The sequence below is a fragment of the Rhipicephalus sanguineus genome, chromosome 3, assembly GCF_013339695.2.
Source record: "Rhipicephalus sanguineus isolate Rsan-2018 chromosome 3, BIME_Rsan_1.4, whole genome shotgun sequence".
In the NCBI taxonomy this organism is placed as follows: domain Eukaryota; kingdom Metazoa; phylum Arthropoda; class Arachnida; order Ixodida; family Ixodidae; genus Rhipicephalus; species Rhipicephalus sanguineus.
Genome location: NC_051178.1, coordinates 176,673,470 through 176,686,443, shown reverse-complemented (window position 1 = coordinate 176,686,443; position 12,974 = coordinate 176,673,470). Strand labels below are relative to the sequence as shown.

Genomic DNA, 12,974 nt, shown 5'->3' with positions numbered 1-12,974 from the left:
TATGGGCGAATAGTGAATTTGAGGTTCGAAGCGAATCCGAAGCGAATAGTGATTTGGTCAAATAATTTCAAATCGAATAGTTCGAATAGTACTCGCCACATATTATTAAGAAAAATGAGCATTTTCATCATGACCCTTGCACAATATTTTTAAGGATTGGAACTAGGTATGAGTGAACGTCACTTTTTTGGTTTGAAATGTAGTGGAAGCAGTAGTAGGGTGCAAGTTATAAGTGATGCAATATCTTACAATTTAAAAATTACTATACTTAGCACATATAAGCCCATATAACACGCTTCTATACTTAAAAAATATGTACATTTAACCTTGAAGTGTGGCTTCGCGGCAGTGCAGATTTCCCCTGGATGGGTTGTTTCACGGCACAGCAACCAGACGCTGCAGTGAAACCACCTTTACAGGGGGTTATGTACGGTCAAATGTATACATGTATTCGTTCATTTTGAATACTTCGAAATTTCGAATGATCTAAATTCGTATCGAAGCGAATTCGAATACTGTAATATTCGTTCGAATTTTCGAAACGCCTGAATATTCGCCCATCCCTAGTTTTAACCTTTCCCTACCTTGAAAAAAGGAGGACAATTGTACCGGATTTACTGAATTTTTTTTTTCACTCACTTTGTGGAGTTTTTTTTTCTGAATAAAACCGCACCATTATTTTGATTTAATAGGTTTTTTTTAATAGGGTTCCTTTAATTCACTAATTGTGTAAAAAAGATAGCTCGAAGATGGCTTCACCACATGGCATTACAATGAAAGATGGCAATACAATGAAAGCCGAGACACGTATGGCACAACATGGACAAGTGTGGCCATCTAGCTTCAAGAAACACAACTATGATGAGTACAATTGTCGCTGGTTCTATGTGGGACCAATTTTGCAGCGAAATCTGTTATCAGATCACAAGAAGGCCCGTTTTTGGCGCCATAGTTGTCCGCCGCCGCCGGTCCCGGTGTCCATAACCAGTATCGCGCGAAGTAAGAAAAAAAAAACTAAATAAGAAAAAATATCCGGAATGGAACGAGGTTCGAACCTGGGTCCTCTGCGTGGGAGCCCAGTATTCTACCTCAGAGCCATGCCGGTGCTTGAAACTGCTTTGCAAAATGACCCTATAACAGGCTTGATGTCGGAAAGGAACCACATTAATATATGTAATGTAGTGTGGTAGAAGAGTAAAATAACAACCAGGCGTCACACAATGCGAATTGCGCAACGAGTGGGTTGTTGAATGCTTCCAACCCATTACAAAGGCCTCTGCTACAATTCTTCATCGTCATCCGCAGAATGACGAAAAATTGCATAGTGGCTGCTTCATAAAAATTATGATGATTTATAGCGTAGTGGGTTCCTCGCAAGCGCACTTGCCAAGGAAGCCCATAAGGCTCCCATGATCCATTTCCTCTGGGTCTCAATAAAGTTAATTCCCTCTCTCCTTCTCACGTTAACGTATGTTATAAAGCGTGGTGAGAGAGTTAAATAACGACCAGGCGTCACACAATGCGAATTACGTAACTAGTGGGTAGTTTAAAGATGCCAACCCATTACAAAGGACTCGGCCATAATTCATCGTCATCAGCCGTCGCATCAACAAAGTGCACAGAATGCCTTACAGATGGTACCTCGCTTCTCCACAGAATGACGATTAATGTTGTGGTAGGTGCTTCCCAACTTCACAAAAATTAGGATTTGTGGCATAGTGGGTACGTTGCTAGCGTACTTGTATTAGCAGCTACAAGAGAGTTTTATAACGGGCTCTGGAAATGCCGCTCTTCCAGCTTTTGCTGTGACTGTGCTGCGCTTTCCACGCAGGCCTGGCGTTTTTTTGTTGACGACGAGTATAGTGGTCATCGGTCATTTTGGTACAAAATCTCATGATCACTTACTCATCAACGGGAGAGAAAGGGTTAAGGATGGAAATATTTGCCAGGTACTCGAATTCATTATACAGTGCTGCACAACACTGGGCCCTGTGCTGTCTGTTCTTGTCCTCTCTTTTTGCAATGTTCCCAAATATTCTCATCTACCAGTAAACTTTGTTTTCGACCTTTTGGGAAGCCAAGTGTGCTTTAACTGACTTGGTATGATTACAGCCTTTTGTATTCACGGGCATGCTATACCTACCAATAAAAAATGTAGATGTAGGCATAGCGTTGTAGTGTTTGAAAATTTTTTTATGGTAACATACGTGAATAAAACTTTTAGGCATTTATAAATGGCTTTGTAAGTGGAAGCTAAAAGGCGCAAACCAGGTGACATTGTGAATTTGCGTCTGCTAATGACACCATTTTTTATTAGTTAGTGTGTACTTAAAAATTGCAAGCACATTGATTCTCTGGTAAATTTCAGGACCACCCCAGTTAGCAGTGTTGCGATGGTTTCCTATAGTGATTTGTACAATTTTGCTGTCTCTCCAATGTGCTTATTCCTAGAAACAACTGTGTCATTTCTGTTAAAGGTGTGAAATTATGTGTTATTGAATGCCCATAGACCTCTAGAGCGCAATTAACTGAATTTTAACAATTGCCCGCAATATGCATCATTGCTCTTGATACTTCTAGCTTTTCCGGTGCATCACCTTTGGCATGCTCAACATCCTTACCAGATTTTATTTCTAGCACTGAAAATTGCTGATACCTAATAAGTGATGACTCAATAAACTGGCATTTAGCATAGCGCGGGAAGACACATGGACAAAGAAGAAGAACGAGACGAACACAAGTGCTAACTTTCAACAACGAAAATTTTATTTTCAGTATCGGTCATATATACACACATGAAATCACGCGACAGTAGTGAGATATTTTTGTTTACAACTGATAGCACATGGAAAATGGCGTTCAATCTTATCTGTCATGCAGCAGTTTTGTCCATGTGTCTTCCCGCGCTATGCTAAATGCCAGTTTATGATGAACCAACAAGCCCACATTAGTACCCTTGTCGATGACTCAATTTTTTGTTAGCATTCAAAGCAGACATTCTGTGCAGCCTTTATAGTTACAGTAACAACTTTTCTGCAAAATTCTGCTGTTTGAAAACCTTCAGGTATTGTGTTTTGTTTCTTATTTTAGCCTCGGTATGCAATTTCTGCATTTGTTTTTTCAGACATTGCATCTGTGTGCACACTGAGTCAAATGTTGACAAGTTCAACCTAATACTGTGAGTACACAGTTTGAACAGCTTCTGGTTTGATAACTTTGTTAAAGGTGCCTCACTATGAACTGAATCTATAAAACATGCAGGAGATCTTAGATTGCCAAAGTATACTGGTACTGTGGATAATATTTGTATGGCTGTTGAACTGTTTAGCTGTGGGTATTATCTTACTGCAATATTTTGCTTACGAATAATTTGTTTCAATTATCTAATATTTTGCAAGACAGCTTTTTACAAATTCAGTTGAATTACTCAACTGAATTTGTAAAGAGCTGACTTGTAAAACTTTAGATAATTAAAATAATATTAGAATTTAAAAACATTAGATAATATTTGGTGCAGGAAATCTTAGCTAATTACTAGAGTCTGTACAAGACCAATCCTTAAAAAAATTTGTTTGAACATTTTAGCAAAAAAATTTAACATTACTATTTAGTGAATGGCGTTTAGCCATTTGTGTGACAATTGCATTTACACAGTCCCTTTTCATTGGCTGGGCAGAAGATAGAAAAAAAGCTTTGCAGAAACAATCAATGATCGTGAATGCTGATGAATGCTTCGAGAAAGTTATTTGCTTTATTATAGGTAATGATGCTGCTGTAAGCATACATTCGTTGAGGTGAGGATATTCAGGTATTGTTCGTTGTTCCAATGCATGCTTCTGAAAAGAGCAAAGCCAGTACGTATGTACGGATATTACTACATGTGGCTACACATACGAGACTATTTGTCGTGTGTATTGTTTGAATGGATATGAGCAATGATGTGGAAGGGCTGTCGCATTTTGAACCTTAGGTGCTGCCAAGCGTTCATGCAATGCATGTGTATCATAGAGCTGTAATAGTTGCTATTTGGTAACAAATGTGCCCCGCAACTTGGTTGCACGAAAGCATGAACTCTTTCCATTTGTGCGTTTGTATTGGTGGTGAAATTTCAACTGCTGACCATAAAAATGGGTAAAGCAGTCAACAAGAGCTATTTACTTAAAAGTTGTCACTGGCACTTCAGGATTGCAAGTGGTATACCCTTTGATATGCCTTTGATATGCCTTTGATTTCTTTTCTCGTCAAGGCTTATGATACGAAAGCTCTTTGCTGTTGCCAAGGGAGAGTGTGCAATTGAGTCAGCTGACAATCCAATGAACCATGAGATTCTGCTTGCTGGGCACTTGTACCTTATGGTACTCAAGGTATGAATCTCGGTCTGCTGACTTTACAGGCATTGGTGGCATGTCGTTGATGTACTTATTGCTCAATTCTTTTCTTTTTTCTTTCATTGATCAATTCACAGGAAAAGCTTTCTGGATTTTTGTATTCAATAAGGCAAAATATAGAAAAGAAAGCAAAGTCTACAGGATCTGCATTCAAGCTCAGTATGGGTGAGCACGTCAATCTGCTTTACTGTCTTTCGAAGTGATGTGATAATTTGGATTTAAAAAAATTTTTCTGGTGATACTTAATGTGTATTCTTGATAAGAACAATCATAGAAGTGAGTTATTCGGGTGAGGTTTCATACATTTGGAGTACTGTACTTTGTTGCTTTGACGCAGTATTGCAGAAGAGCATTTATATATGCGCATGTTCAGTTTTACTTGATTTGTAAGATGTCTGGAGTGTTAGCATGGCATTGTTCTCTCCTGTTACTGAATGGGCTATGTTTTCTATGACCCTCCTTTATTGTGTTTGTACATGTGTTTGTGTGCGCATGCATACACATACACAATGCAAAACTTTGGGAGGGGGGTGGGGGTTACCTACCCAAACGACCCCTCTGGCTACACCACTGGGCATAAACAGAGAACAGCGTGGCATCAAGCTCAACAGCATACGTCAGTGCCTCACAGAAAAAAAAGCGTGAAGCCATCGCCATCTGTAATCTAAAAGTGAAGGCACACGGGCCCCCAAGATTCATGCTCACCATCTCAAAGGCTGCAGTTGATTGGCGATGCTGACAACCAACCAAACCAATGGTGTGGGCCGCGCATTCCCGTGCTAGAGCTCCTCATGATTGCCATGCCTTCTGTGGCTGCACTGGCAGCACCAGTTTGTATCTGTGGAGCAATGCGCATTTGTATCATACTTTGCAGAGTGAAAATTGGTTCGCAACAGCCGTACTCAAGCACATTGTAGGCGAAATTCGTGCAAGCCGTGATCGTACAACCGAGATTCTGCTGTGGTAGTATTTTGTAATTTTGCTGCAAGAAAGCAGGAGCCTTGCTTTTTTTTTTTAAAGTGTGGTACCACATGCATTCGCACTGTCATTGTACCAACGTCCTGCAGCCAACTTCAGCCGAGCACTGGCAACATCATGGGACCTTACATCGGCCATGAACTATTTTCTGGCTACTGGTAATGTGGTGACCAAGACGGGCTTGGGCCTGATGCAGTTCACAGGCACGACTGTCATTGCCGAGAAGCTCAACTACTGGCGATACCTGTCGCACTTCCGCTGCGTCCACCGAGGTGCCTTCTTTGCAGAGATGCGCACCACCACCGTGCGGAAGCTTTTGCCCGAGGCCTGGGGTGAGACGCAGCTTTACTGCTTTAGCTGATGCTGTTGTGTGTGTGACCAGAAACGTTTATGAACAGTTTTTCTCTTGTAACAGGCTTTCTCTGCCCTGTGCACACACCCGATGGGGCCCCCTGTGGTCTTCTCAATCACATGACAGCCCTGGCTGAGGTAGTGTATTGCTTGCTTGTCACTCTGCTACTGTGTGCATAGACATTTGCATTGGTTGGGATAAGATTTTTCTTTTTCACATTGACTGGTTTGGGCTACAAATGAGTAGTACAATAGCATATGCTATTGAAGTAACTTTGGGAGAGCTGCAAAGCAGGCAATCGTGCATTTTTAAAGTTTTCAACTTTTGAATGGAACCTCAGATAAAACGTTAGCAGGTGGTACAAGTATGTCAGGGCAAGCAAATTACGATGAGTGTATGATGCAAATTCCAGAAATGAGGATGCGTATCGATCTCATCTCACTGTTGCACCACTGCAACAACCATTTGAAGGGGACGCCGAAGACGTATAAATATATAAGCGCTGCTCACCTCATGCCTTCTCACCTCTGAAGAAGGAGCCAGTTAGGCTTCGAAACATAGGGCAATTTTTTAATAAACTTTGCTTGGAGTTTTCATTCCCTTTTAACTCAATGCGATTTCTTTTTTGCAAATATACGTTGTACTTACGTGGCATGCTTGTTTGCAGGTGGTGAACCAACAGTTCCCGACAAGCCACCTGCCTTCTCTGTTGGTAGGTTTAGGCATGGCACCGCTAGACGGCATAAGGCCAAACGTTGCAGAGTCTTATGTCGTTGTACTTGATGGTCGCGTCTTGGGCTACGTTGAGGACAGCAGTGTGGAAAACCTGGTGACCAGCCTTCGCACAATGAAGGCCTGTGGACTAGAAAAGGCAAGTGTGGTTTCTTTGCTGAAGAATGTACCTAGTAGTATAATATAATGTACAGTGAAACCTCGGTGGTACGAATCTCACGGGACCACCAAAAATATTCGTATCATCCGAAATTCGTATCACCAGAAAGCATGGAAAATTAGCATGCGACAAATTGGCTGGCGTACAATTTCATTTATTGTTTTTCAGGGCCGCAGCAACTTCAGGAAGAACCCTGAATGATTGTCAGCTAAGTTAGTGGATGTCGGCAATCATACCAGCATTAGTAAATATACGGCCCGTATGCACGTATTTAATTTATGAACCAGATGCGTTGTGACCCGCGACAGCAGTAGCCCCTTCCAAATTTTAGTAGTATGTTTTTTGTATGACGCCGGAGTGCTGCAGCGAAAATAACTAAAGAAGCACTTTGACGCGATGGATCAAGGCCACAAAATTACAGAACCACGGTCCTGTGTTATGATTTCTTTATCGCGGAGGTGTCGAGGATGTTTTTTGGGTGATTTATGGCCGTGCCCGCACAAGTGCGAACTTGACGGTCGCGCATGTTGACGTTGTGAGACAACGTTGGTTGTGAGGCCTGACTCCTTCGCCATCACCATCCTCGCCTTCTTTCGGTCCTCATCTACCTTTCATAGGATGTCTGATGCATGAGGCAGGCATGTGTAAACACAGTACAACGACAGCAGCCCGCGTCGACGCGTTAGAAAAAAAGAAACATAGCACTAATGTCCTTATCTAAACGCGAAGGCACATGGAGGCACCCAAGAGCCTCAAAGATTCGCACACACAATCTCGGAGGCTGTGACGCGTCTGTGAAGGTTTATTCTGACCGTAAGAAATGTGTTTTTCTTACACCGTGATTCTGACGCTTTGGCGGTGCGGCGCGCATGCCCACGCTTGCGTTCCCGCGCTCGCACATGCTTGGTGCGTCTTCCGTGACAGCGCGGACAGCACCTCTGTGTACCTGGGCGGTAGTGTACGTTTGTATCAAACGTCGCTGGCTGAAAATTGGTTCGCAACAACCGCACTCCATTACATTGCAGGCCAATGGGCCTTGGCCGGGACCAACGAAAAATTCGTATCACCCCGAAATTCGTATGAGCTGTGATCGTATCACCGAGGTTTCACTGTAATCATGTGTGTAGCTCTCTTGTGCAGTTCAGAGTAAAGTTAATTTATTAATTCATACCTTAATGTTGCAGCAAAATTTGTGTCGTTTAGAGGATCCTACACATTTGCTGCTATTTGCGTTTGTTCTTCCCTTCAACCTGCTCAATTTGTCACACTTTCATAGGGGCGAAACATGCCCTTTTGGAACCTCCATGGGTAGACATGAATAGGGTCTGTGTAGCTGCAGTAACAACAATCTTTTCACTGCTGCTTTCAGGTGCCCCAAACATTGGAGGTTGGTTTTGTGCCCAAAACAAGGCAGGCATCCCAGTACCCAGGCGTCTTTCTCTTCACTAGCGTGGCACGCATGATGCGTCCTGTTCTCAACATGCAAACAAATACAATTGAGTGGATTGGTACATTTGAGCAGGTGCACCTCAGCATTTGTGTGGTACCTGATGAAGCCTACGAAGGGGTAAGTGTGTGTAACAGCAAGGATCTTGTTATTTGGATTACTATGCACAAAAAGATGTCCATGGATACAATGAAGTAAATTTTAATGTTTGATTACCAGTTCTTTTCTTCCTTGAGTGTTCTGCTCCTGTAAGAGAACTAAAAATTCAAGATCTAAGGCAGCATCATTTACAACAAAACATATCCTTTTGCTTGTGGCCAAAAGTGTGTGCATTCTGGTAGCAAGAATGTCATTCAGTTAGAGCAACTTAAGGGGGCAAATTTTAGATCAGCATGCACATTTTGGCTATTGACCTAGCTTGGCTAGTTGAACACTTGCAAGTCAATTGGCTAGTCTCTGCGATTTAAAACGTTCCATGTCCGGCATTTTCTGTGCAAGAGCCACTAAATTCTATGGTATGTAACTTGTAGACATACCTAAGAAGATTATTCTAATCACATTATTAAATGTCATTTGTTTAAACCTGTTCTCTTGCATGTAATGTGCTATACTTTTTGTCATAAAAATATCCTACGTTTGTATTATTTTTACTTCTGTGGATCAATTTCATGTTTAGCTTTTATTATGGGAAGACTACTGTGCTAATGTATAGCTGCTGCCCTTTTATGCTACTACTCTTCTTCAGATCACCACTCATCAGGAGTTGAGGCAGACCAGCATGCTGAGTCTTCTAGCAAACATGATTCCTTACTCCGATTTCAACCAGAGTCCTAGGAACATGTACCAATGTCAGGTAAGCCTTCTTCTTCAAGCTACTTTTGCTTGCAACCACAGTCGATCCCGGATATATCGAACTCGGATATATCGAATTATTGGCTATATCGAACAGTTGAGAAATCCCCTTGAATTTCCCATGCAAAAGTATGGGGTTGGTGTGCACGTATATCGAACTCCCGCACAGCGAAACATCCGCTATATCGAACACTGCCCCACGCCGAAGCCCAGAAAGTGCATTTTTCCTAACAACTATTGATCATTTTTCGGCCGCGTTCTTATAAGTTCCAATCCCTCGTCGCACGCAGGTGACGAAATTGCGTTGCTCTAGTTCATTGCGCAACGCCGGTATATTTCACCGGTATATTTGACGCGCGGTCCGCAGGTTTTAACGCATGGGCTAGTGTTTTTCAAAGAGGCTGATTGCCGAGGGCACCAAAATGAGAATTCGAAGCGACTTCGCAGTCTTGTTGTAATGTTTGCATTCCCTTCCTTGTCTCTTCGCGCACGATGGCATGCGGGCCCGCAAAGCATGGCCTTCGAGATCCGCAACCTCATGACGTATTTTTAGTGCTTTCGGTTTTAAAACGCCGATCTCAGAGGCTACGCTTTTTTTCGCATTTCTCGCCAAAGTAGCGGCTGCCTTCTGCAAAGCTACAAGTGCCATCGGTATCGCCAACATGTCGAAGGTGGAGAAATGTTTCTTCGTGCAGCGGTGCAGCGTTGTCTCTTGCAGAATGTGTACTGTGTGTACTTCGCGCTTTGTTCTTGATAAATCGTCATTCAGGAGTCGAACTAGACATTGTCCCGCTCGTAGCGATAAAAATGATGACCGGTGCTTGAAACGTTGTCAAGTAAAGCACCGTCGTGCACTGTTTCCTTACGGGCATTGGTGCCAGGTGACGACTTCGGGCGCGTCATGACCGCCGACTACGGCGTATGGTGCGTCAGTGAATTTTGCGACTTAGCGTCTCCGGGCTCCGTATCGGACGGGAGCACAGCGAGTGACTTCATCGGTGCAGATAACGACGTAGCTGTTTCTGACTGCATCGATGCCGAGATCATAGCTGACGTTGCCGGTGCTGCGGAAATGGACCCGCGCGGTTTGAAGATGCCAGCCGCCGCTGCCACCGCTAAACCCTTTACCGCGCTACAGAGCTCGCATCAGCGTTCAGCGTCGATCACCGCTGTTGTGGCGGAAGGTGCTGAATTTACTTATTTGGAAAGCTTATATAATATTGACGATGACTTGATGAATTCACGGCGCGCAAAAAGCAAGACAAGTTGACAGACTTTTTTCATGCGAAATAAAGTGCGCTAACTTGCAAAAGAAGTTCTTGCCTTGTTCTTTAGCATACGTGAGCGAATCGTCATGTTCACGCTTTTTACGATTTCAGGAAACTGTGTCGAGGCCTGCAGTGCTTTAATTAAAGCCTTAAATATGCATATTTCGTATTTTGAATTATCGATATATCGAACTATTTCGCGATCCCCTTCGAGTTCGATATATCCGGGATCGACTGTATTCTTTTACGAAGTAACATAACCCAGTTCTTCAGCAAATTTTTTCCCATTGGTTTGCTTCAGTGTTTTGGGCAGTGCAGCTGTGCTATATTTGCTTCTGTTGTGTGAAAAAACTGAAGTTTGTGTATAACACAATTTTTGTAGGTAGACATATCAATAATGCTGATTGCTACTGGCAAGCAGTTGTCATTTCTTCACATGTCAGAAATTGTTATTTAGAAAATTGTTAATAGGAACCAAAACTGTGCGTGCTCAATGCCAGCGGCCCGTGCCTCTCATCACCTAGTTAAATAAAAAGGAGTCTGACCAGGTGGCCTTATGGCCTCAAGAGATAGCCAAATCCATTGTGAGCACTCAAAAACAAGCGCCTTTGCTTCCATTTCCTATGTGTGAATGTTAGAGCCAATGGTTATGCATTGCCAGCGACAAATGTGCATCATAGCTGCCAGAAATGTGCTAGCAGATGTGGATGTGTGTTGAAAATGAGAAGCTGTTTGAAAATTTGCAGTTCTTATACTTCTTGCCTTCAACCTACTCTTAAAATGTCCACCCCTAAAAAATTCCATAGGAGAACCCTGTTATGGCATTATGAGTTAAAGGCTTACAGTGCAGAAAAAAATATGGACAAATGAGGAATGATGGCGACAGACAAAGCACTGTTGTCATTCTTGTTGTGTCCATGTTTTTCTGCACTGTAAGCCTTTAAACGAACCACCAACTCACTCAAAGAATTACCCTCCTAAATTGATCCTTTATAAAACATGCAATATTGTTCTTGTGCAGGTTAATGTTATGTTTCTCTTGTGTCCATAACCGCCATGGTGGTCTAGTGGTTATGATGCTCGACTGCTGACCCGAAGGTCACGGGGTCTAATCCCGGCCACAGCGGCAGCATTTTCAATGGAGGCGAAAATGCTTGAGGGCCGGTTGCATGTTAAAGAACCCCAGGTGGTCGAAATATCCGGAGCCCTCCACTATGGTTTCCCTCATAATCATATCGTGGTTTTGGGACGTTGAACCCCAACAATTATTATTATTATTTTGCGTACATTTCTTGTTTCTTTTTTTTCCCCAGCTATTTCTGTTGATTGCTTGTTCTATATTTAATCAATGCCATAAGAAGCATCTGGCGTATCTTTACTCGTAGATGGGCAAGCAAACAATGGGCACACCTTGCCAAGCACTGCGTTACCGCTCGGACAACAAGCTCTACCGCATCCAGACACCACAAACCCCTCTTGTTCGACCCACTGCCTATGATCACTACGACATGGACGAATACCCCACGGGCACCAATGCTATTGTGGCAGTCATCTCGTACACCGTGAGTGCCTTGTGATTCGTTTTTAAGACGAAAGTCTTAAAGGGGCCCTGCAACACTTTTTCAGCAGTGTCAGAAAGCGCTGCCGATCAGCAGTCGAAGCTCCCGAAAACATGCGAGCCAGACATTAGAGCGCAGCACGCGGCCTGGGATTTGCAATAAATTCACAAAGTCAGCTAAAAAGCACTTCCTCTTCTCTCGACAAAAAAATTATGCTTACGGCGTCACAGGCAGGTTCCACGCCATTGGCTGATTTGAACATGGTGCCCTCAGTAGTTACTGCGGCCGCCGCGAGAGGCCACCACTCGCCTGCGCGTGATAGCTCTGAAAGTACGCCACACGTTCAAAGAAAGAAAAAAAAAGAAAATGTGCTCAAGGTCGGGAGGTGTGCGTCACGTACCTTCTTCCCCCGTGCCATCCCCCCTTGCTTAGCATCCAGCGCTTTGGTCAGAGCGAGAGAAGAGAGAAAGCAATTGCAGCATGCGACAAGTTCTTGTAACTCTGCTTGTGCTGGACAGATTCTAAAAATTTTTGCGGCGCTCGATTCATGAGGCAATAAGTTCTTTTAGTGAAGCCATTCCATGGCTACTTGGAAAAGTGTTGCAGGGCCCCTTTAAGTGGCTATGTTGGTGCTCCCGTCCGCAAGACTTGCACAAACCTTGTCCGAGTGATGACGTCAGAGATCCTCGAAAGTTACGACGTCGTCATGATGTCATGTTGATATCATTGCATGAGTCACATGATGATGTCATCACATGACATCATTGCTTGGTCAAAGGTGGGCGGATCGTGAAGGCAGTGCAAAACCAGGTGAGGTGCAAAAGTTTAGTGAAGCTTGCTGATGGTGAAGTTACCTGAGACTGCTTTGGGAGCATTAGGTTGCAATTGCTGCATGTACAGCAGCTACATGGCTTTTTCTGTCATTTGTGTATACTCGGCGACTACAGGATTGGCTAGGCTGAATGAAGCATTACATATCTGCCCTTTGACTACTTTCACTATCAAAAAGTTTCTGACAAACAAACTGAAACAAAACCTTATTCTGGCTTGCCTTGGGGGTTGAATTATGTTATCATGAGCATAATCTAGGACATTGGATTGTGTACTGTAAGGTGCTGGAAATTTTGCTATCATTATGGATAACGTTTGTAATACAAGTAGCTGTGCTATGAATCAAACATTTGTAAATCAATACACACTCTAAAACCTATGTTTTGGAATACTCCAGGGTTAGAAAC

The 12,974-nt window shown here is 43.1% G+C and overlaps 1 protein-coding gene across 1 annotated transcript in view; it reads left to right on the top strand.

Annotated features, from left to right (window-relative positions):
- Positions 1 to 12,974, top strand: part of LOC119387715 (DNA-directed RNA polymerase I subunit RPA2) — a 42,749-nt gene that overhangs the window by 16,975 nt on the left and 12,800 nt on the right. Inside the window, exons 11-19 of the mRNA XM_037655192.2 lie at positions 3,125 to 3,178; positions 4,247 to 4,364; positions 4,466 to 4,553; positions 5,456 to 5,698; positions 5,782 to 5,855; positions 6,386 to 6,589; positions 7,980 to 8,177; positions 8,803 to 8,910; positions 11,563 to 11,739. Coding sequence (XP_037511120.1) covers positions 3,125 to 3,178; positions 4,247 to 4,364; positions 4,466 to 4,553; positions 5,456 to 5,698; positions 5,782 to 5,855; positions 6,386 to 6,589; positions 7,980 to 8,177; positions 8,803 to 8,910; positions 11,563 to 11,739 — 1,264 coding nt within the window. The remainder of the gene's footprint in view (positions 1 to 3,124; positions 3,179 to 4,246; positions 4,365 to 4,465; positions 4,554 to 5,455; positions 5,699 to 5,781; positions 5,856 to 6,385; positions 6,590 to 7,979; positions 8,178 to 8,802; positions 8,911 to 11,562; positions 11,740 to 12,974) is intronic.